Source organism: Mirounga leonina, unplaced genomic scaffold (genome assembly GCF_011800145.1).
Source record: "Mirounga leonina isolate KUSES-001 unplaced genomic scaffold, KU_Mleo_1.0 Mir_95, whole genome shotgun sequence".
NCBI lineage: Eukaryota > Metazoa > Chordata > Mammalia > Carnivora > Phocidae > Mirounga > Mirounga leonina.
The window spans coordinates 11,186,286-11,211,168 of NW_023270865.1; the positions used below are offsets into that span (position 1 = coordinate 11,186,286).

The 24,883-nt window shown below is 47.5% G+C and overlaps 1 protein-coding gene across 3 annotated transcripts in view; it reads left to right on the forward strand.

Moving 5' to 3' along the window:
* Positions 1–24,883, forward strand: part of TRIO (trio Rho guanine nucleotide exchange factor) — a 222,543-nt gene that overhangs the window by 71,889 nt on the left and 125,771 nt on the right. For all 3 annotated transcript variants that reach the window (XR_004678030.1, XM_034998849.1, XM_034998847.1), the window contains exons 11-16: positions 13,915–14,084; positions 15,065–15,239; positions 19,551–19,746; positions 20,539–20,705; positions 22,771–22,890; positions 24,554–24,745. Coding sequence is in view for 2 of the 3 variants with exons in the window: in XM_034998849.1 (XP_034854740.1) it covers positions 13,915–14,084; positions 15,065–15,239; positions 19,551–19,746; positions 20,539–20,705; positions 22,771–22,890; positions 24,554–24,745 (1,020 nt within the window). In the remaining variant the exon portion in view is untranslated. The remainder of the gene's footprint in view (positions 1–13,914; positions 14,085–15,064; positions 15,240–19,550; positions 19,747–20,538; positions 20,706–22,770; positions 22,891–24,553; positions 24,746–24,883) is intronic.

Consider the following 24,883-nt stretch of genomic DNA (forward strand, 5'->3'; position numbering starts at 1 on the left):
TGATACTCTTTAGCAGGATTTGTAAAGGCTTAGCTTGCCTTTAGGACAGAGCAGACCTTTTACATGACACGGTATTTATGGTTTACATCACCTTTTCAACTTGGTTACAGTTTTCAAAAAGCAGACACTCAAGGGAGCTTGAAGGAAGGCATTTTATAAAAGCTGTCCCCCAGAGACTCCGCTTGTGGTCATTGGTTTTTTACATCAGTAGCATTTTTAAGAAAACAAAGAATCTTAGAATGAAAACATTCCAGTTAGCCACTGGTAGGGTCTGTCTTGTCACTAGCCTTGTTAATTTATCGAACAGTGAAAACATATTTTGTTTTCGTTGACTTAGGCTATGGGAACCTCCAGAATTGATGACGCTGGTAGACTGGGGAGACCTCAGATCTGGTTTAAAGGTGGAGTGGTTCATTGTTACAGTTCAAGAATTTTCAGCGCATTCATCCTTCTGTTTTTATATGAGAAACTGCCACAGTGGCAGTGAAGCCGGCATGTTGACCCTGACTTGGCTCTTCTTCAGAGATGCGAGGCCGAGGAAGGCTGCCCCCGATGGCCAGTTGGGGTGGGGGGGCTGGCACACACAGGCATGGACTGCTGCCTGATTCTTCCCTGCCATGTGCTTGGACTTCATTTTTAGCCACTCTCGGAGTACATTCATTTTTTCCTGACCAGCTCCAGAATTTTCCCCCATCTCCTTTCTCTGTGCTGCATCCATCGTGCCCCAAGACCCACAGGGGTATTTGGTAGGTTTTATGAGGGAAAGGAATGATTTCCTCAATCATCATGTTTTGAAACTGGTTATTGAATGAAAACTTAGATCCGCTTAGAACAAATTTAGTTGAAAACAAGATGAAAAGTGACAGAAGGGCCAAGGAGAGGAAGTCCTACTAATCAAATACCTGTTTGTATAAAGTAAATAGTTTAGCGTACCAGAGGAATGGAAAATTGCTAAAAGATCTCTGCTATCTGAACTAATTTTTCTCAAGCAGATCATACAATTTAAAATTACATAGAGGAAGAGAGAAGAAGCAGGTTGTCTTTTTCAGTTAGGCAAATACATGAAGCTTTTTGGAAGTTAACTTTCAAAGGCTCCCCAGTGGCGGCATGCAGGTTAACTTTTTCGCCCCCGGGTGCCCAGGCGTGCTGGTTTCTCACTTCCTCCAGAACACAGCAGTGGCCCTCATCTTTTTGCGGTAAATTTCTGGCTCACTGATGAGCACATAATCAAAGGTGATCTCATTAACAACTAACTTTAAAGGTGCTGGATCAAGGTGATGTCGGTTCAGTGCTAGTTCGGGAATTCTTCTTATGAATCCCACCTGGAAGGGGATTGGGGGTTACACGCCGTGGCAGACCAAGCACTTAGGTTCTGAGCGAGACCTCTGGACTCCATGCTCTCTTGATCCCAGAGGACGGAATATAGAATTCCCATTCCTGGGAAGAGAGCAGAGAGGAAATATTTTCTACCTTGAGGTGGGACGCAGAAGGTGGTTAATAGAGGTGTTAGCCTCAATTTCACCTTCCAGATTTGGAAGCATTCTGGGACCCTTCCGAGTTTTTTTTTCCCCCCTCTGAAAGCAATTCATGAGATGCTTTATCTCCTCTCAGAAGGCTGGAAGACTGATAGTCTCCTTTTTCCTTATGACAGTGTTTTTAAGGTAGTATTTCAAAAGAATGTTGATTAGCCCCACATGAATTTGGATTTTATTTTAGGAGTTTTCTCCTCCTGCATTTTGTCTTCTACCTCTCGATCTCTCTGTGTTTTACTCACACCAGCTCTGACTGTACCTCTCCCGTTATTAGTCCTGTGTTACCTGCCCTCCTTTCCTTTTGAGGCTTTATCCCCATTGTTGAGTCACATATTCGCTGTTTCAGACTCCTTCCCAGGTGTCTCCCTGGCCAGCCATCACATGCCAGGACAAAGATGAATGACCGGTGGAGAAATACACTCCTGCTTTCATGTGTGTGGTGTGTTTTAGTCATTTGTTTGTTTTTCATGGTGGATGTGAAGTTCCTTGAAGACCAGAACTATGTCTCACTTATCTTTGTATCTCACTAGTTAGCCTGTCTTCCAGACTCAGCATAACCTCTGTCAGCGTGGGGAATAAATGATGTCTATTTCTAGCTCACCATTCTGAGATTTAATGATAGAGGGACATATTTCCATTTCCAAATATAGCATAAGCATCGTTATTTTCCTCCATTCGTACTTTGTTCTCAAAATTAGGTCCTGAGTTAATTGATAATTACCTTTGAAATTTGTGGGTTATTTGAGGCAACGAGGTGGTGGTTTATTTCTGGATTTGATTCAGTGACTTTGAGTTGGTTTTGTTTGCTGGATTCCTGAAAGCCTTGGTTTCCCAGGGAAGACCATTCCCATTTGAATCAGGCTGTGACTCTTGCTGGGTTTAAGTAAAGAAGGCTTTTGGTTCTGTTTCTGCAAACTTACAACTGGGACAAGTTTTTGTTTGGGGTAATGCTTGGGAAAAGAGGAACCTTTCATTTTATTCAGAAGTCAAAAACAAAGGCCTCCCAACCACCTGGTGATTTTTTTGTCACAGCATACCCATCTGGCTTCATTTTTATGCCTCCAGTTAAGCAAGCAGACTTCTTTCTTTATGCTTGGGCCAGTGCTTCCCCTCCCCGGGGAGCAGGGCCAGAGCCCTTGTGGACTTCACGCTGTGGCCACCGTGGTCGGGGAGGGTTTCCAGGGAAGCAGGTGCTGTGTAGCTCCTTGGGGGGATGGGGCTCCCGGGGCCACCTCTCCTCTGGCCCTCACCTAGTTTGCGCCAGGAGTGTGTTGAAAACAGCCCCAGTGCTTTCTCAGTCAGCCCCCTGCTTAAAGGACCCAGATTTCCTTTCTCTGCTTTCACTGGTGGAGCTGGAGAGTGATTGGGCATCTGCTGGTTAACCTCATGCAGGAAAATTGTCTGATGGTGCGTGCTGTTCCTTGTGTCGACCAACTGCCCTCTAACTGGACTCTTGTCCTTGCTGACAGTCACTGTGCAGAGCCTACTCCCCCTGCCTGACCTCCCGGAGAGGGCCTGTCTCTGTTCCCCCCGGCGTGCCTGTCCCAGGGGATGGGACATGTTAGCGAGTGTCCCTAGCCTATGGAGCTTCAGAGCTCTCCAGCTCTCCCACCTGTCCTGTGCTACGTTCTCTACAAACCTTCCATTTCGGCCTTCTCAGCTGTGCTTTTGCTGATGACTCCTGTGTCTGCATCGTCTAGAATGATTTACACATTCCTCCTTTCCCATTTCCACCCCGACATGTATATCTCCAGAGACGTATGTGATACCTGCAAACATATTCCCATCTTTCTTTTTTAGCTTTCAGTCTGAAATAATTATAAGTTCACAGGAAGTTGGCAAAAAGAAATGGACAAGAAGCCCATGCCCCTTCTCCCAGCCTCCCCCCGTGTCACATCTTACATAACCGCAGTGCACTGTGAAAGCTGGGAAGTGACTTTGCTGTGCCCCACAGAGCTTATTGCAGTCACAGGTGTGCACACTCGTATGTGCAAGCACGCGTGTGGGTAGCTCTGTGCACGGTTATCATCTGTAGATTCATGTAACCACCACCACATTCAACATACAGAATCCTACAGAATTGTTCCTGTCACCCTCCTGATACACCTCCTGTTCATACCCAACCCCGACTGCATCTCTGACCCCTGGCAACCACTTATCTGCTGTTCTCCATCTCTATAATTTGTTATTCAAAAATGTTACATAACGGGATCATACTCTATGTAACCTTTTTACTCCATAGTCATTCCCTTGCGATCCATCAGTACTTCTTTCCTCTTCATTACTGAGTAGTGTTTCATTGTACGGATATGTCCTCGTGTGTTAGCAATTTACCCAGTAAAGGACAGTGGGGTTATTTTTAGGTTTGGGTTGTTATAAAGAGAGACCGTGGCCCATCACACACAGGTTTACACGTGGACTGAAGTTTTCATTTCTCTGGGGTAAGTGCCCAAGAGTGCAACTGCTGGGTCCTCTGGTAAGCTCATGTTCTTAAAGTGCCAAACTGTTTTCCAGAATGGCTGTATCATGTACATTCCCATCAACAATGGAGGAGTGGGCTCTAGTTTTGTAACTTCTCAAAAGTCAGGGATTGCTGTGATACATTTGTCAACGGGAAAGGTTAAGCCCCAATGTATAATAGGATGTTTACTTCAGATGATTACATCTCAATAATTTATGTTTAATATTCAGTGCCCTAGCTGAACTCTCTCCTCCCACTCTTAAACATTTGATTCCTTTGATTTATTAATCTGATGTAGATACAAATGAGCAATTAAACAGCCCCAAGCCAGACAAAACAAGAGGAAGCTAAGGGCTAGACCCATCTACTGTGTTGTCAGCCCTCGCGTGACTGAACGTTACATTTGGCTTTGGGCATTCGGTTTAGCACTTTGTCTTCAAATAGTCTGTGGTGTCTGGTATTAAAAAAAAAAAAAAAAAAAGGCGGTCTTCCCATAGGTGGAAATATATGTATATATTTTAAAAAATCTACTCATTCAAGCTTGCTTTCTGTAAAAATATCATCTTTATTAAAATAATTAACAGAGTATATCAAAGTGGAACATGTCCCCTGAACTGGCTGAGTGATCTGGGGCAGACTGCTCTGGAGCACCTTGGCTTTCCCAACTGCAGAATGGGAACACTAAAGCTCAGGGGCGTGCGGCTCAGCAGAGCGAAGCTGTGGATGTAGTGACGAACCATAGCGCCCATCTTGTAGGAACAGCCAGGACATGTGCCTTTCTTACCTCCTCATGCCGTCTGTAGCTTGTTGGACACAGACAGCGTGAGGCCAACTTAAACCTGAGATGCAAAGGTATAAATACCCAGCTGTGATCTGATCTTTTCCTCACTCATCTTTAACAGAAGCTGTGCAATCTACTTGTGATGCCCTCGCTCTGACCCCGGTGTTTAGGATCAGAGTTGAATGAAGCCTTTCTGGAATGTACGCTGTTTCTCCGGCCCCGCTCTGTCCCCAGCCCCACTCTATCAGGACCGATTTGGCTCTTACAAGGAATCTTTACTCATGGGTCCATCCATACTGGCGTGTGTTCCTTTGTACGCATCACTTAATGCTTTTGTTACCAGCCAAAACTACAAAATAAGTGATGGTTTTTTTCACCAAATAAGTGCAAAACATTTTTGTTAGCCCGTGGGGAAAGAGGGATGTTATTATCTAAAAGGAAGTTCCTTCTATCCAAATAGTTCGATGTAAAACAAGTATTTTCTGTAGAGTAGTTTAAAACTGGCTTAAATTCATGAATTTTCTATTTCTTAATATTGGTCCAATATTTTCAGGTAGAGAAAATTTTTATATCAACAAAGTAATTAGACATTAGTGCAGAGAATTACAGTGAACGCTAACATACCTGACACGTAATGGTCACTTAGTAGATGATTATTAAATGAATGAATGAATAATGTACTGTATTGTCTTTATTTGTAACTCAGTATTACAATAGGGAATGAAAATCTATAACTGCACTGACTGATTCCAAATTTTACAATTTCTTGTTGAAGGGTCAGCCCTCAATGGAGAGTTGCAAATGTTGGCTTTAAGTCATTGTTTGTGGGTTGGCCTCAGTTAATATAATAGAAAGGGGAAGCACCTGAACAAATGTCAAGCCAGTGCAATGTTCTAGGTCTTAAAATGCCCAGCTGAAAATGGATGTATATGTAATCTTCTTTACTTGTTAGACTTTAATAGAGCATTTTTAATATTCTTAATTTTTTATTTTGATACTTGGCTTCATAAACCAAATGGGATAGGTCTTTGGTTGATTGCGAGAAGTACATCATCCGTGTGCATTTCTGGCATGTATCGTTTGTCACTGATTATTGTTCTTACTGAATAAGTGGTAGTAGAAAGGTTGATCGCCAACAGCAAATGAGGGTTTTGTCAGGAAAGCTTAAAAGCTCTAGAAAAGAAAGGCTTTTTTGGTTTTGTTGTTGTTTCTTTTCCTCTCTTCGAAGCCCCAAATTCAGAACCCCAAGGTCAAGGAAGGGCTGGGCCTTCTGCCTGGTGCTACTGAAGTCTGTGCATGAGAGAAGAAAGTAGACTTCATGCACTTCAGACTTAGAAGTGGAAGATCAAAATGAGTGAAGGTTTCATAAGAAAAGACTTACTTCTTCTAAGTGAGTTCAAGTCTCTCTTACAGCAAGACAAATTAGACCCCTGAGTAGTGAGAGAACTTGATGATTGGGTTTGCTGATCTTTAAGGAAGAGTGAGGGGAGACACGCCAGGGGGCTGGAGATGCCGAAGGCAGAGTTCACACAGCACTCAGGCGAGGTCAGTCCTAGACAGAGTTCTAGAAAAGGCGGTTTATAAACCGCCAGTAGAGGAAGAAGTGAACAAGTTATAACATGTTAATTTCATTCTTTACTGAGTTTCTGGTTTCATGAAGGGCATGCAGTGGAATTAGCATTTGACATTTAATTTGTAGACAAAATAGGAAAGTATGGGCAGTCTGTTAGAACAGTCACTAGAATCAGACTGCTGAATGGCTGGGAGAAAATGTCAGCTGAGGGAGTCTGTTACACAGGACCAGCCCTGTCCTCATCCTCCCATGCTGCTCCCCCAGTGGAAGGTGCCAGGAAGAAAGTGTTCGATAGTAAGGTATTACTCATCATACCCGGCGTGTGAGTAAGGAAGTAATTTTCAGTCCAGACCCGTGGTAGGACCAGACTTGCTGATAGTGGTGACCGTGGGAGATGGTTGGACTTGAGGCCTAGTGGGATGGGCAGGTGTCGTCCCTGATGTCACCTTCCGTGGGCGAGCAGCCTCTGTAGTCGTCCCGTCTTTGAACTGACTCCACTAATATATTCAGAACTTCTATTTCCCAATGTGACATCTGGAAAGATTACTCATCGGAACTCAGGCACCCTGAAAACTCGCCTTTGTTGTGTGGAGAGCTGTTTATCTTGAAAATGGGCAAATGGCCACAAAGCAAGGGCAGGCTTGGTGCAGCAGAAATAATTGTGGCTACCTTAAAAATCTTGCCAGGGAGACCGTCATCATGGAGGTTGTTAGTGGGTGACCTCAGTGGGGCTGGGGGACTATGTCTCCCCTGTATGTCTCTGTCCCAAGAGGAAAGGCATGCTTATCAAAGTCTAGGCCAGGGTCGGTAAAATATGTAGGATCCCAAAACATGTCAGCAGAAATAAGTCAAAATCCATCAGAGAAATTTCATTCATGGGTATGAGCCTTTTGAATCAAAAACACTCACCTAGACAGGTTATAGAGTAAGGGTCACAAGGGTGGTCACAGCACTTGTTAAAACAACAACCTTACACATGTTCATGAACAGAGTACACAATAGTGTCGTGCCCAGTGGGTGTAATGAGCAAAAGCACAGGAAAAAAATCCCGATTGGGAGGCAGTCACCTCGCTGTGCACTGCTGGTTGGATCCACACGTGATGTCGTCTTTGCTCTCCAGCCCCCACTTTGCAAGGGCAGGGTGTTCAGAGGAGAGTGAGCTGGTGTGGAAGGAGTTTCAGATCCTGCCACAGTGATGGAGTCCAAGGACTGAAGTGTTACCCTTGGGATAGAGAGGACAGACTATACCAATGCTCTCTGTCCTCAGAGGCTTGAGGAGTGAAGGAGGAATTATGCTTTGACTAATTGCAGACCGTTTTGGTGGGAAAGTGCTTGCTCAAAATGACGTGGGGGTGGGGAGGAGCTCTTCCCAAATTTGAAACCTCAGGAAGAGTTGTTTTATGCTTTGGTGATGTCGGGGAATAAAAGGAAGAAAGAAAATCCCTCATCTCAAAATCTCTGTATTTCACCGAGTCGACTTAAATATCTGGATCACTGAGGTTCCCACTCTGACCTTGGTCTCTGTGTGGGCCCTCTATCCAGCCACATCACCTGTGCCTCGCCTTGTCCTTGATCCCATGTCTGCGGCTCCCACCCTCCAGTGCTGCAGCGCCCATTTAACTGGGGGCTGCCCTGATGTGCTCTTCCTTCTCCTTCTGTCCCCTCTCTTACACATACTCGCATGGGTATTATTTCATGATACTGACTCTGATTTATGCGCCCCCCCCCCCCACCGCCCAGTACATCCTTCACAAACGTCCTTTCGTCATATTAAGGCATCTTTTATCACCCACCCCAGAATAACAAGGTACTTCTCAAGCCCTTACTCCTCCTTGATCAGGGTACCAGGCATGTGCACCATTTCAGGCTGAAGAAGGTGCCTCGCATGCGGGAACAGCTCCCCTTTGAGCCCTGCTGCTTGTACCTGAAACTGAATCACGATTTATGTGCACAGTGAGTGCCCTCTGAAATCCCGAAACTACCTACCCCTGCTCCTGGCTCACAGCTTCTGCTGGGGGGACGCGGCTTTTGTGCTTCCCGTGGTGGCCTTACAGTTCACCCATCCCTACTGGTACCCAGATGATTGTCTTTGTCATAAACAAGGGTAGGGAAGCAAATAGGGGTGGTGGTAGTTTCTGTTTATAAAGTGCTTGGGGTGACCGAGCACTTTCACAGGTCTGTGGTCACTTCGTTTGATTTTCAAACTGGGCTTTGCCAGTTAGGGAAGACATGGTAAGATGATCCAAGATTTCATGGATGAGAAATCTGAGGGTGGAGAGTCCCAAGGATTTTCCCAAGGTCACGCGCAGAGAAGGGCCCACATCTGACGTGTTGGGCCCCGCCTCCGGATGGAGCGGGCTTATAGACTGCATTCAGATTTTGCATCTGAAAGAGGTTGCAGCTAAAGCAATCCCCAAATCCCAGGCCTCCGATCCTGTCACCTGTGGAATAGGGCTGGAAGCTCAGTCCTTCCTGGGATTTCCCCCAGGCCAACAGGTTCCTCTGGGAGCGCTCTCTGGCAAAGTCTCCCATCCAATTAGTGAGGAAGGGGCTCTTCCAGGAGATTTCTCCCAGCAGAGTTGCAGTCTCCTCCTTTAGGCTCCACCCAGCACAGAGGGGAGAGGGAGGGGGCCGGAGTGGAGGTGAGCCTGGGTCAGACCTGGCCGGACACCACTGGATCCAGGACCAGGGCTCTCACATCTTTGTCATGGGAGTTCTCTCCCCAGAACTTCGTGTGTCTCCCTAGCCCAGCCTTCTCTGTGAATGGATTGTGGTACAAGAACCAGGTCGGAGACACCCGCTGCGTTCGAGTGCTCGTCCTTGGAATGCTGCTGGTGGCCGCCCAGGGGGCCTCTAGGGGGCAGCATTGCCTAACTCTGGCCATGGGCCACAGTTCTCACAGGAAGATCCACGAGGCTGAGAACCTGGGTAGAATGTAGCTCCTCTCGGCTGTCGGGCTGTCCGCAAAGATGTAGCTCTTGATTGGAAATTAACAGCATGCACAGAAGCGCTGGATTTTAGAAATTTCACAGGTATCCTAGAGACTTTTTCTTATTCTTTTATTCAAAGGTTATTTTAAGCATCATATACTAATTTAAAAGCTTAAAAATAGATTTTACCTGAATTATACTGCATTATGATATATATTAGTTCATCACCGAAATCAGAAGACCTTTATCTGAGAATCCTTTTCTCTCCAAATTGAATGAGAATATTTTCTGTAGAGGCAGGGGAAAAAAATTCTAGAGGGGCAAAAGATTTGGGAGCATTTGACATTATAGATTTAAATATAACCTTGCTCCTTCTACCTCATTTACTGTTCCCTTTCCAACTGCCGGAGCCGAAGATCCATTTCTGTGGTTTCCTCTGTGGCCGTGGCCGTTCACCAGTTCCACAGCTGGCCGGGCCCCTGAGCACATTCCATCGGGGATGCACGTCCAAGTGTCCAGGATGTTGAGGAAAGGAAAAAGTTTGACCCACAGATCCTCATGGCATTTCCCCTGCAACCAAGGGGAAGTGATTTCTATGGACTCCGGTGCACTCATTCTAGCACCTTTTCCTCATACTATTTTTAGGTGTAAAAAGATTTAAACGTGGGATGGTGTTAAGTCTACCAGACTGAGTGACATATTTTGAACAATAAGTGGGAACCTGGTTATGTTTTGAAAAATACCTAGAGAAAGACCTAAAGTTCTGTGGTTTTTCTTACTAGACACGTTTCTTCACAAGAACAAAACTAGTACTAATGGCTCACATTTACTTGTTTCTTCGCTGTGCACGTACCATCCCAGTTACTCTTCGCAGCAGCTCCCGGAGGGAGGGAGGCACTGTTACTGTGACTGCTATTACTAGGCCCATCTTAGAGAAGAGGGGCCTGAGTCGTGGACCGGCCAAGTAACTTGCCTAAGGCCACAGCCCAGGATGTTAAGTCAGTCTAGCTTCAGAGCCCGCACTCTTAACTGTTACTCCATATTAGCTCTTAGGAGAGGTGTGTTATTTTAATTATCATTTGTGGATAAACTCTTAAGTCTTAGGCTGTTGCAGTGGAGCTACATAGATGCACTTAGGTCTTGTGCCTCAGGGCAGTTCCAAGCACTGGTTTTGATCTCCTCCTCCTCCTCACAGTGTAGAGAAGCAAGGCTCGTTAACATGGTTTCATAATCTAAATTATGTATTTTTGGTGGTATTTGCTGGAGAAGAGGAATTTTGTCCCCCGTCCTCCATCCTGTCCCACAAGCCGGGTTGTGAGTTGGGCCTCGCAGCTGAGTCGGGGGCGGAGGCTGTGCCAACCACCAGGCAGGGACGCAGACACCCCTTGGGTCCACCGTGGCGTCTAGGGCACCTGGTGCAAGAAAGGTGCTGGGCCAGGGCTCCTGGAGGGGCCTGGCAGGCTGATGACCCTGGGGAGGCCTGACCCAGCTGTGTGAGCAGGGGCGGGGAGGAGGCTTGGGCCACCTGTATGCTAGATGTGTCTTGTCCAGCACATGCAGGTTCTCTACCAGCGGTCTTAATTCATGTTGTTATATTTTGCTGATATTGTAGCGTTTTTCTGGCGGTCTTAAAAAAAATTGTGTGTTCCTGTTTTCTCCACAAATTTGAAAGAAGAGATACTAGTCTCTGTTGGGAGAACCTAGCTCTTACTAGTGTAGTGTAACTCAGACCGGGGTTCCCCATTGGCTCCAGCCCTGCGTGGGCCTGCTCGTTCTCTGATGAGTCCCACACTCCCGTCCGTGATGCAGAGTCAGCATTTGGGGTGGACCTGGCTCCTTCACCCTCCTTCCCATCAGTGCTGCTTCTGCCTAGATGATGGTGAAAGAGAGTGGTCCGTTCTGGACGTGCATTTGCGTGTGCGTTTGCTCTCCTGAATGAGCGGCACTCTTTCTCCGGACCCAGCCGTGGGATGGGCGGGGCCTCTGTGTCCGTTCCTCCGTGTGAGCCGTAGGTGTGCTGTGGGGACCTCCTTCCCCGGGTCTCCTCACACTGCGACGAGGTAGGAGCAGCTTCTGTGCAGCACGCGTAGGAAGGCGGAAGACGACAGTTGGGATTTTGAAAGGAAGGGACGCAAGTGTTTTGGTTTTTGTTTTTAATTTTCTTTTACACTGGAATGAGTGTAATTGAACAGGTCCACCTTTCATAGTGTTTGTCTCCGGACGGGAATCTGACGGGGGGGCTGCAGCGGCCACGTGTGTCTGAGGGGGCTTTGCTCTGTGGGGAGCAAGTGGGAGGCAGGTTACCAGGAAGCTGGTAAAACCATTTCAGCTGTAAAAGCCTACCTATTAGATAACGTACCCTGGATGTTTTGGGATAAATTTTTTTTTTTTAAAGATTTTATTTATTTATTTGAGAGAGAGAATGAGAGAGAGCGAGTACATGAGAGGGGGGAGGGTCAGAGGGAGAAGCAGACTCCCCGCCGAGCAGGGAGCCCGATGCGGGACTCGATCCAGGGACTCCAGGATCATGACCTGAGCCGAAGGCAGTCGCTTAACCGACTGAGCCACCCAGGCACCCGGGATAAATATTTTGATGCGATAAAATGTGTTGGTAACATTGTTACTGCTCACTGGCATGTTCTTGGTTTCTTTTAGCGCATCTTGCCTCTTGAGTTCATTAGAGTAGGTCATTCTGCTTTGGGAATTAAATTTGTTCAGAGCACTGCTGATGCCCCGGTGCCCTCCTGCCGCCTCTGCCTCCCGGCCCTCGGAGCGACTTCTTGAGGCCGGTGTTGGTCCGAAGGCCCCTGTTGTAGCGAACCGAGTCTCAGAGAAACTCAGTGATCTCTTAGGTCACAGAGTCAGTGCTTTGTTAAAGCATCTCCTAAATCCACAGTACTCCTGCTATACCACATGACCTGTAGAACTTGGAAGGTTTTTCCTAGGAAATTATCAGAGCAAATTGGGAGATTCCTCATGGTCATGATGCTGTCATCCTTCCTGTTATTTACAAAGGCAGCAACCATGTTCATGAGGATTTAGAGGAAAGCAAACAAGTATGTCCTTGATTATGGAACCTTATAGATGGTGCAGAGCATTAGTCCATATTTATATGGCGAGTCAAAGAATGGTGCTTTTGGTGTTGACCGACAACATCAACACAAAGTGTGGCCGGATCTAAAGGGCTCTTTGCCAGTACCGGCTTTGCCAGTAGCTCGGTCCCAGCATTTGGTTGATACACACAATAGTATGGATGAATCTCAAAATAATTATGTTGAAGGAAGGAAACCAGACCAAAAATAGAGTTCCTAGGATATGGTTCCATTTATGTACTTTTTCAAGAAAATGCAAGCCGATCTGTAGCAGATGCTGGGGAGGGAGGGCAGGGGAGACAGAAGGATTATGGAGGGCACAAGAAGACTTTTGGGGTGATGGAGCTGTTCACGGCGGACAGCAGGGGAGTTTTCCTGGATGCGTCAAACTTCACAGACTTTATCCTGGAAATTCATGCAGTTGACTGTATGTCAGTTATACCTCAGTAAAGCAGTTTTCAAACGAAGATGAGCTCAGAAACAAAAAACCCAATACAGCCTTTATTTTGGCAAGGTCGGCGTTGGGGCAGAGGTGCTGTCCGTAGGGCGCTTGGAAGAAATGGGGGAGGGGGGTTCTCACATCCCTGAGGAAGCAGGAAGCCTTTTCTCCCGCACAGACCACTTCCGAGCCACCAGGGCCCCGCTTGGGGTCATTAGTCATCTTTCCCACTTTGCTGAATGGCTCCCCAGAGACGTGGAGGGAGGCAGCGGGCTTGCCTCAAGCGGGTGAAGCACTCTGCTCCCGCCGCACCTGAGGTCGTTCTTGACGCTGTCGTTCCAAGTGGTCCTTACCTGTCCACGTCCCCAGACACATCTTGAGTGGTTGTACAGTGGCAGTCGGAAGTGTTTTCAGGATGCACACTCCTTCCTCCCCTGGAGGACTGCGCCGTGGCCGGGTCGGCTGTGGCCAGGCGGGCCGTGGCCCGGGGTGGGCGACGTCACTGAGCGGTGCCACATCCGACTCTCCCGCCAGGCAAGGTGGTGAATTTATCCCACCATATCATACGCTGCCTCCTTTTCGGAGCTGTGGACAGCGGCCACATCTGAGCAGTGGTTTAATAATTAATAATGGGTTGTAGTGCCCTTGCTAAAAGTAAAATAAAACCATCCATCTGCTAAACGAGAGTCAGAGGATGTGTAAAGGAGTGCGTTATGCTTAGCAGATGTTTTGGTTGGTGGAGGGGGTCTTTTCTTCTTTCTCTTCCACTAGGATTGAGCCTAGGAAGAATCGGAAAGAGTGACTTCCCTTCCCTTTCCTCTTTTCTCTTTTGTGCCAGTCCCCTTGAGCTCTCTGTTTATTTTTCGCCGCGCGGTGGTTGCACGCTGCTTTTTCTGTGTGCGTGTTCCGTGTGTTCCGCTGCCTGGGCCTGCTCAGGGGGCTCCCCCTCCCACCCCCTACCCCCCTGGGAGCAGGCTGCTGCCAGCTCCCTCCCGGTGTGGCCACTCGTGTCACTCGGTGTCCGCACCAGGACTTCCGGGGGAGGGGAACTTCCCAGGGGGAGGGGGGCCGGGGGCCTGGCCTCACCGCACTCTCTCCTTCCCCAGCTGTGGACATGGCTGGAGGAGCTACAGAAGGAGCTGCTGGATGACGTGTACGCCGAGTCGGTGGAGGCTGTGCAAGACCTCATCAAGCGCTTTGGCCAGCAGCAGCAGACGACCCTGCAAGTGACCGTCAACGTGATCAAGGAAGGCGAGGACCTCATCCAGCAGCTGAGGTGGGCCGTGTCCCTGGCCTCCCGCGGGGCACGGGCATTTTGCAGTCCTGCCAGTGATTTCCCCTTCCCTGAGCTCACACTTCTGAACAATGGGCTGTAATTCCCTGCCCAGCTAGGTAGAGAACAAGTAACATCTCTGCATACAACAGAGAATAACATCCCTTTCTTTCTCTTTCCTGCGACGATTTCTCTCATGGCAGCATTGACTATTAAACGTTCCCAGAGCTCAGCTTTTAGTAATATTTCCTCTTAACGCTTACTGAATACTCATTGAAATTTCTTTACAGACCAGATTGATTTAAATCTCCGAGGACTGTGTCCTTCAGGTCCTGAGTGATGTGCCTTTCTAGAGGATGGTGGGCGTCCCGGTCCTCAGCACTGGGGCTCGGGGAGGCCCGGCCTTGGGGGAGGGGGGTCCCTGTCCCTCAGGTTCCCCTCCGCACAGGAAGGCAGGAGGCCCTGCTGGGCCTGGGAGCAGATTCATGTTACTGGATCACTCAGAGGACTGTTTTTCAGTCATGACTGGTAACTTCACGGGATGCTCACTTTGCCAAGAGTCAGGCAAAAGTGACTTGTTAAAGGCTAAATTGGTGGCATTAGAGTTTAACCCTTTGTCACCACTCTGACTCTACCATGTGTAGCAAACAGGTATCGTCTATTCTGTTCCCTCTACTTAAGGAGAAGAGTGGCTAAAGTTGAGCTCCGCTGACGTTACTTTCTGTAATAGACTTCTTTTGAGAGCGACGACCGTGGGAGGTGCGGAGCAGAGTCTTCAGTGTGGCCTCAAACCTGGCAGCCTGCTCGGAGGAGGAAGCCCAGGGTTGTGTGGCGGGAGGGGCTGCTGATTCCATTTTCTGAGACCAGCGGCCCCGCTTCCTGCCAGCTCTCTTCCCCCTGAAGTCTGTGCGGCCGGCCGGATCTGGTGTCAGACAGTGGGAGACTTTCTCATGCCTGTCCCCGTCCCTTCTGCCCTTCCGCAGAGACTCGGCCATCTCCAGCAATAAGACCCCCCACAACAGCTCCATCAGCCACATCGAGACGGTGCTGCAGCAGCTGGACGAGGCCCAGGCCCAGATGGAGGAGCTCTTCCAGGAGCGCAAGATCAAGCTGGAGCTCTTCCTGCAGCTGCGCATATTCGAGCGGGACGCCATCGATGTGAGTGTCCTCCGCCTCCTGCCATTCCCGCATCGTCTCGCTCTGGCTGCCTTAACAGGAGGACAGGGAGAGGGAGGAGTGCGCCTTGCCCTGGGAGCTGCAGGGCTTGTGCTGGAGGCCACACCACACAGCAGGGTAGAGCACAGCCGGTGCGCGGAGCTGAAGTCCAGCCGCCTCGAACAAGTGGGCTTGTCTCAGCCCGCACTGGGTCCCACGACGCACACCCTTGTCTATGCAGCAGAGGCTCACACCTGCGACCGTGATCCCTTCTCTTTCTGTCTTTCCCTTCTGTCTCCCCCCTCCCGCCCCGCTGCCTGTCTTTCTCCCCTCCCACCCTCCTCCCCAGACAGTGAGAATAAGCCTCACCTGGGCTGATGGCATGTTTGGTAATGTGAAGTCCAATTTTTTTCTCCACAGAAGGGTCCTCGGATGATCTTTCATTCTTCTTACCTAAAAGTTGTTACACCTTATATATGAGGTTTCTTTTCTTTTTCTTCAACAAAAGGGTGGTTCTTAATTCTGTGTCAGGGAAGATCTTATTTTTGAACTTGAAGTACAAGCAGAAGTAAGTATAATTGGATGGTGCTGGATCTGCCTGTGGAACATGATGAAAGGAACCAGAACTCACTTCAGCCAGGAGAAGGCCAGTTTCCTGGTGCCTGTCAGCTTCATACAGCTGCTGGAGTGACCAAGTGCCTGTCCGGGTACCAGCAGCCCGCCAGGTGGTCCTTTGACTGCCGAGCAGAATCTGTAGGGCGTGCCCTCCCCATGCTAGTGCCTTGAGGACGTGCACACCCAGACCCTTCGTGCCACTGAAGGCAGAGGGGTGGCCGGGCTTTGTGTAGACTGCTTCACATCTCTCTGCTCAGGGGAGCAGCTGCCTGAAGTGGGCCTTGCCTGCTTCTCTCGGGCCTGTCTGTAGGCCCAGCTCTGAGTGGTGGTCTTGCCGTATGGTACAGGGACCAGGCCAGGCCCAGTACTGGGCCTCTCATGGGGGGGGGGGTCTCTGGTCGGCCATCTGTCTAAATCTCCATCAGTGTTTTCATTGAAGAAAGGCCTTCTTGGCTGTTTTCATTGTCATCATTGGTTTATGACAAGAAAGGAGTTAAATCTCACCCATGTTGTCTGGTAAAATCTGCTCTCAGTGTCTTGACCTTTACAGCCCCATGAAGCCATGTAGAGAAACAGCCCGCTGTGCTCGAGCTCATTAAGGACCTGCCCGGGGCCTGGGCGTGGTGTGCCAGTTCCAGGTTGCAGACTATATGAACAGAAGACCCAGCATGCCTCTTTTCCTCTGTGACCTCTACTTCGTATGAATTGCTTTGATAAACTTAGCTGCTATTGAGTAGTTTCAATTAGAAAACACAGAGCAATCAGGCATTACTTGAAGTTTTTTCATCAACACATTTTGATATTTAAAAAAAATCTCTTGGCTTCATTTGTATTGCTGCTACTTAAAGGAAAAAAATTCTAATTGTATTTCCATTTTCAACAAACTAGTGTTTTAAAATGTAGCTCAGACACCAGAAACATAATTTTCCCACACCAAAGCCACAAAATTCCAAGTGGCCTTTAATAAAAACTGTGTGCCCGGCCAGGCGTAGTGCTTTCCCCAGCTGAGGAAATTAAACCTGCAGTTCAGTCACAGGCCAGCTAAAATGTAGTTTAAAAGCTTTTAGAATGTCGTAGCCTAAGAACCTCTTTTCTCTGGAATGATCCTGAAACATAGAAACCTTAGCAGTTGAGGCCTCGGCTGGGATGTCATCCCTTACCTGGGAAAATGCTCCATCCGACCGCCCATAGGAGGCATGGAGTTATCTTTGTGGGAGAAACTTATCTGTTCCTTGGCCAGTTTTTAAAAATCTCTCCTATCTCTTGTATTTCATAGCCTTTCCATCTCTCAAAAGTGGATCTGGGTTTTCTATGGCTTAGACATATTGCAGTCTCAGCCTCTTGATATTCCAGGTAAAATCTGCTCTGTTGATCTAAAAACAGTGAAGTCATTACTGTAGCATCCTGCGATAGTTACTTACGGAACACAGTTATATGTACATTTAGGAAGAGGAACTTTTAGAATTTCTAAACATTCTGGGATACAGTTAAAAACAAAGTTACTTCTCCAAAGAATTCGTGTTCAAAAATTACTTCCCCTTTCTTGAGCTTTGTTTTTGCCACTGATTTCTTGTCTTCACTTGTATGGTTAACAAGCTGTAATGATAAACTTTGGGCAGGATTTTTCCTGATGATCCTTTGATCATGGCCATAAGCTCAGTGAGTATTTTTGAATCCTGCTGGTTCTAGCACGTTCATCTTTGTTTATTGTCCGCTCTTGAGTGTTGTCTGAGCCTGATGCTGTCTCCAAGAGACAGCATTGCTGAGTCTGTATCTCACCACCACACCTAACCCTCTCCTGCCTCAGTGTTAGAAAAGGAACGTTAAGAAAGAAATTTACCCTTAGGGTAGAGATAAAGCTTAAAGGTATGGTAAGCTCTTTCCTTTTTAAAAATAGTTTTCCTCAGTGGCTTTTTGGCTTACGTGTAATTTAACATTGTTCAAATTCATTAATTTTATAAATTAGCCCAATTTAATAAATTAGTGTAAATACACATACTGCATGCAGACCCCACTAATGAAAGAATAAATCCAGAAGATTTTTTTTTTTTAAAGATTTTATTTATTTATTTGACAGAGAGAGACACAGCGAGAGAGGGAACACAAGCAGGGGGAGTGGGAGAGGGAGAAGCAGGCTTCCGGCTGAGCAGGGAGCCCGATGTGGGGCTCGATCCCAGGACCCTGGGATCACGACCTGAGCTGAAGGCAGACGCTTAACGACTGAGCCACCCAGGCGCCCCAAAATCCAGAAGATTTTTGACGTAGGAGTTTGGGGAAGCCTTCAGTTTTTATTACTTCCCATCTCCTAGCTGGGTTCTATGTAAACTCTCTCACATTGTCAGATTTTCAAACTCAGGTGGTTACTGCTCATCTGGATAAAAGGAAATCAGGACTCATGGGACAGGTTATCCCACTGAAGCATAGATAATACAGTGTTCTTTCATAAGAAGTTTTTTCCTTCTTTTTGGATTTCGTAATTTTTAGCCTGAATTTTTAAAAAGTAGATTACAAAAGTTTTCAAACTGGCTCCAAAGTAGCAAGGATGGTACAGTGAACGTCCACATGCCTGTCTCCCAAATGTAGCAGGATTGTGTCTTCCTTGCTGCAAATATCCCTTCTTTTGTTATTGTTGTGCTTAGTGTGTTAGAGCAAAGCTTTGCCAGCTTACCGTTTCCCTCCTGAAGACTTTAAGTATCTCGACAAAATAAGGCCTTTTCCCACATAACCACAGTTTACCACCCCTCACCAACCGGACACCTTGATCTCTAACTAACACCCAGCCTCTTCTCAGACCCCTGCAGCTGCCCTGGGGGCAGGGAGGCGCGTGGGCGCTGCTTTCACGGTTGGTTGATAGTCTTTCCATCCAGAATCATCTCTTCATCCACCCTTCTTTTTTATCCTGCCATGACTTGTTGGAATGACTGCATCAGGGGAAGAAACTAGGTCCCACATTCTACGTTCGCTTAGTGATTTTCTTCTGTTTTTCTTTCCCTGGTATTTCCTATAAACTTGAAAGTTCGATGTAAAGACCTGATTAAGATTCAGGTTCCGTTTCTGTGCCAGATGCTCCCCAGGGACCATGGCTTCTCCTGTCAGAAAGCTAGTCCTGTCTGGTCCCACTTCTTTAGGGAGCTAAGGTTGGTCTGTGGGATTAGGAGGTGGCAGCCTGACCCTCCCATTAAGTACCCCCATCCTTTCCATTATAGTTTACTGCACATTGATGGTCATTGGCTGAAGAGTTATTTCACTAGAATTTCAAAACAGAATGAGAAAAAAAGCCTTTCTAATTTTATTCTACATTTAATAACTAGATTTATCTATAAAGGGGAATCTTCCTTCATTGTTAATAGGCTTAAATAATTATCTCTTTTACCAGTTTCAGGATAAAGGTTGGTTTCCTGTCAACTTCTAATTAGAGGAGTTTTTCATTTAATTTTAGGCTTTTTAGCTCTTCTTTTTTAAAAAAAAAATTCATTAGGAATTAATATGTTTTTATATATTTTGTAAATTTTATTTAATTGTGATAGATTTTTTGTATCTAACTGTCCCATCTTTGGCCTGTGGGAGCCCCTACGGCTGGCTTCCATGTCCTTAGGACATGGTCACATTAGTTCCTTCTTTCTCTACTTGGCACAGTGAGATATCACAGCAGATACTTATTTTTAAGTCTTGTCCTAAGAAGATACTTTCCTGTGTTAGATCATCTCAGACCTTGAGTCTTGGAACGATGAGCTTTCTCAGCAAATGAACGACTTTGACACGGAAGATCTCACGATAGCAGAACAACGCCTCCAGCACCATGCAGACAAAGCTCTGACCATGAACAACTTGACCTTCGATGTCATCCACCAAGGGCAGGACCTTTTGCAGTACGTCAATGAAGTGCAGGCCTCGGGTAAGGAGTGCATTTCATTCTGTCAGTTGTGGGGGTTTCATATCATACGGGAATTCATCCTGTTTATTTGTGTGTGCTGGCTGCCTAGTTTACTTAGCCCCGTGACATAGATGTTCTCAGGTACCTGCTCTTCAAAAGGAACATTTTGCTGTTTTATTTTCACATACCGTGATCACAAGTAACAATACGATTAGCGTACTTACCTTTAATATTCTTGCATGTCATCTCAGGGAGCGTGATCTCCAGTTGTACATCCATGAATGAAATGTGAATCTCAAAAAATTTTTCACATTCTTAATTTTTTTTCTTAGTTTATATTTCACCAGCAGAGGTCACTATGGGCTCAAAAATGTAGAGAGAAGTCCGTGGTGTTTGACAACCTGCTACTACGTTACTCGTTTTATACAAGTCAAATTCAGTGCTTCCTGAAGAGTAAACAGGGTGCAAGTGGATGTACAGCAAAAAGAAGCCAGAGTTCGCTCACTGACAAAGTCAAGGGCTCGTGTCCGCAGTTATCCCTGCAGAAATAGATTGACAGGAAATGGGTTTGATTAGCCATACATCATGTTTTGCTTTGGAACACATCGGATACATTCCTGCAGGCCCCCTCCCGTGCTCGGAAGCACATGTAACACTCCTCTGCCCGCTGTGCCTTCCTTGCACTTGGCCTTCAAGATAACGGCCTGGCCTGGCCGGGCAGGTCCTTCACAAAAGCTCAGTGTATGTGGTGCGCGGCTGAAGAGCTGGCGGCCATGCCAGTTGAGCTCTGGGCTCCCCCTTCACTGCCCACAGGTGTGGAGCTGCTTTGCGATAGAGATGTCGACATGGCAACTCGGGTCCAGGACCTGTTGGAGTTCCTTCATGAAAAGCAGCAGGAGCTGGATTTAGCAGCGGAACAGCATCGGAAGCACCTGGAACAATGTGTGCAGCTTCGCCACCTGCAGGCTGAAGTGAAACAGGTAAACAAGCTGCTGGACGTGGAGCCAGACTGGAGGGGCCCCGCCCGACAAGCCCCCGAAGAGGGACCTCCTGGTCGTCTGGGATACAGGACACAGCTGTTGTGAGGCATGATGTGACATGCACGCCCCGGGTACGGCCACAGCTCGTGGGCAAACATGGAACCAGTGCCTGGACAGCTGTGTGTTTATTCTGTAGGGGAAGAGGCTTCCCTTCCTGTATCACTGGAAAGGAACATTCACTTAGCTTGTTTTGTTATTGGTGGTCTCTTGCTTGAAACTGAGCACATTGCTTCTCAGGCTAAATAACTCTATGATTGTTCTGCCAAATAGGTTGTTATCAATCTGGATGGGGTGACAGGCTAGAGGGGGCTGGGGTTTTCTTCTGTGACCAGCCTGCTCTACTGTCCTATCTCAGCATGGCAAAATAAAAATGGAACATTTGGGAGGGATTGCTTTCGGCTCACAGCCAGTGGGATTCCATGCATACATATATTCAGCATGTACCTGACAATTTTTTTCACGAGCAGAGAAACCACTCATGATACCTCCCTGATACAAGGAAAGTATGGCTTTTTGGGATTCTGATGGAGGCACAGAAAAGCGTGTTGGTTGAGCAGAGGGGATAAGGTGCCTCTGGAGTGGGAGCGAGGTGTGGTGCCTGAGTGGGTGATGCTCACATTAAAGCAGATACACTGTCAAACTGGGAAGCTTTAAGAGCACCTGTTGGTCTCCCGTGTAATGAGATGAAGTACTGTCACCAGCCTTTTAAAGACCAGTTAATAAAGTGTTCCTTCTTGCTAAAAACAAAACAACGTGTCTAAGAAACAAAAACATAAACTATCCATGAGGAATTGCATTTGCCTATAAGAGTCTAAAAGTGGTGCTCAAAAACTACTTTCTCTACGGAACACGTCAGGACGTGGCAGATTGCTGCAGGTGCTCAGTCGGTGGCCACATGATAGGTGAGGTAGCTGTGTGGGTGACGGGTTGTCAGGTGGCTGTTGCAGCCCCAGCTCCCCCTCCACTTGCCAGGCAGCAGGAAGGGAAAAGCATAACAGGGAAGAAGCAGTACTTGCATCAGAGAAGAAATGTGGTCACACAACTGTCCGGAGGCAACTGCGTTGACCTTGGTAGCTGGAGAGAGTGTCCAAACTGTAACGGAGCTGTGACGTGGGGGCGGTGACGTGGTTTTATTTTAATCCACCCCCCACCGACACACAAACAAAGTCGAGGTTTTCTGAGTAAAGGAGATGAGGAGAAGTAGGCGTTGAGTAGGTACCTAGCGGTCTGTGCCACAAGTAAGTGCCCGCAGTCCTGCAGCTTCCACAGTTGGAATGCTCTTGTTTGAGAATCTCAGGGGACAGCCCTGAATCCGCTCTTTGGTTAGCGGGTCGTTTAACACTGGCATTAAATTGGAAAATATGTTGGTGAAATAAAAAATAGTTCCCTTACCAGGCAGTTTGCTAATTTTGCATGTTTATTAAGGAAAAAGGAATGAAAAATACATTTCTTGATTATCAGAGAATTATTTGGGTGTTTTTTTTTAAGATTTTATTTACTTGAGAGAGAGGGAGAGTGCGTGCACACGCACAAGCAGGAATGGAGGGGCAGAGGGAGAGGGAGAAGCAGACTCCCCGCTGAGCAGGAAGCCCGATGTGGGGCTCGATCCCAGGTCCCTGAGATCATGACCTGAGCTGAAGGCAGATGCTTAACTGACTGAGCCACCCAGGCGCCCCATTATCAGGGAATTATTTGGGAGCAGTAGATATCTAGTAGGTGACTGCTTTGACCCGTGGACTAATAATAACAATCCGCTGGACTCCCCACCTTTTCAGCACCCATTTGAAGCTATAAGATAACTGAATTAATTTTAAAATGCAGCACTTAAGATAAGATACTGTGGAAGGACATCACGCTGTTGGCAATGGGATCCTAAGGAAACCCATGCTTCACAGCTGATGTGAGCAGCTTGACCACCTTGCCCACTTGGCTCTTGTCCCCGGTGGCCCGCAGGGGGATCCCCTGCGGAGGGCCGGCGCTTGGAGCTCCCTGTGTCATGTTTCAGGTGCTGGGCTGGATCCGCAACGGAGAGTCGATGCTGAACGCTGGGCTCATCACGGCCAGCTCGTTACAAGAGGCAGAGCAGCTGCAGAGGGAGCACGAGCAGTTCCAGCACGCCATCGAGGTAGGGACACCAGCCTGCCCCCCACCTCGGGACACGTCTGCTGAGCCCCCTCACGGGGGACTGACCCCGAGCCCGGTGGGGTTCCGCAGGACCCAGAGTGATGATGCTGATACATCTCCAGTGTATTTCAGGGGAAGGAAACGGGCTGGCGACTGCAGTGAGGGGAGGAGGCGTGTGCCAGCCTGGGGACCTCGCAGCGCTGAGCCATCCTCCCGCCGTGAGGCCCTGGCGGCACGTACCCCCCACTGTCGGGAGCACCTGCACCTGAGAACCCGAGCTGGAGTCTGGGCTGAGGGGCTTTCTGTTCTGCGGGTCTTGCACACACACTCCTGAACAGAGCAGAGCACCGAGGGCGGCGCAGCCAGACCAGGTGCACATCACCAGTAGATAACACTCTCCACGGAACTCCTCCGACCCTGGTTAACAGCAACGTTCCTCACCTTCGCGAGGTCGGGGCCAGGCCAGGGCCAAGCCCACTCAGATTCACTCTCACAGCATGCGAATTCATTATTCGTGGAGTTTTTGGCGGGGAGAGGGGAGTTAATTATGGTAGGTGGTCTCAAGGTACACTCTTGGGAAAAAGAGCATTTGATTGCAGAAAACTTGTTTCCTGCTGTAGTTACATACATAGAGAAGAAAGCCACAGAAAATACTGTTAATTTATTCTCGAGATTGACATATTTTCAACTACTCAGCGCCAACAGATACATATTAACTCTTCTTCTTGAAGCGCAGACTCTGGGCATCTTTTGAGAATTGTATGCTGTGCCTAGTGAGTTCTAATAATTAAATTCCTAATACGTGTCCGTGTATCTGGGTGAAGGGTAGGGTTGCTTATACTGCATATAGTCTTTTATGGAGTCATTTAGTGCCTTTTCAGTGAAATGCAAAATTTTGCTGTGGTTAAAAAAGAAGAAGAAAAAGAAAAAAATCTGTGTCCACAGAAACGCATGTACTCCACCTAACTGCTGTGCTGTCTGGTGTTCTGAGTCTTCATTGGGAGAACCTGACCTGTCAGCCCCTCATGGGATCTTCTATTCTAGTGAACATACACGAGCAGGAATTCTACTGGATTTCTGGTGTTAGTTTGATATTTTAATATGGCATGAGCCTCCAGAGAATACACTTGGCTCATTCCTAGCTTTGAGTTATGTTTCTCTCTCTCTCTCTTTTTTAAAGTCAATAGTTCTTGAAAACTTTTTACTCAAGTCTAAAGTTTAAGGTAAAAATGAAAAAGGCATTCACGGTGGCCACCTTTTTTCTCCATGTGTCCATGTGCGTCTAGCTGCTATTACAAGGAGGACCAATAGGAAGAATAAACTTGGAACATTTCAACAGCTTTTTTAGAATATTGGCTATTAATTTTCCCTGCTATTTCTCAAGCTGAGAACCCCACAAGTGGGACCCATTCTGGAATGTCTTAATGCATTTCATCCTTCATTAGGTAATTTAAGCATAAGCACGGTTGTTGCTAGGCATGAAAACTTTTTTTATCTTACTGCACGGTCTGCTGTGTTTGTAGGAGTGTCCTGATGAGTATTAGGGGAAGTTGTTTCTATAAAAGCAGGTGGAGCAGCACTGCGGCAGCCTTCCCAGTGCCTTCCCAGTAAACATGTGACCGCCCAGTCAGATAAGTCTCCCCTTCTCCTTTCTGTCTCCTTAGAAGACACATCAGAGCGCCCTGCAGGTGCAGCAGAAGGCAGAAGCCATGCTGCAGGCCAATCACTACGACATGGACATGATCCGGGACTGCGCCGAGAAGGTGGCCTCTCACTGGCAGCAGCTCATGCTCAAGATGGAAGACCGCCTCAAGCTCGTGAATGCGTCTGTCGCCTTCTACAAAACCTCAGAGCAGGTGAGGAGGCAGGTTCGATGCCTTGGGCTCCTGCCCAGCCTTTTATGTTGAGCTCAGTGTTATTGGACAACCCCGTCATTAATCCTCAGTAATTACTGAGCCAGTCACTTCAACCCAGGCAGAGAAAAGCATTCTAGA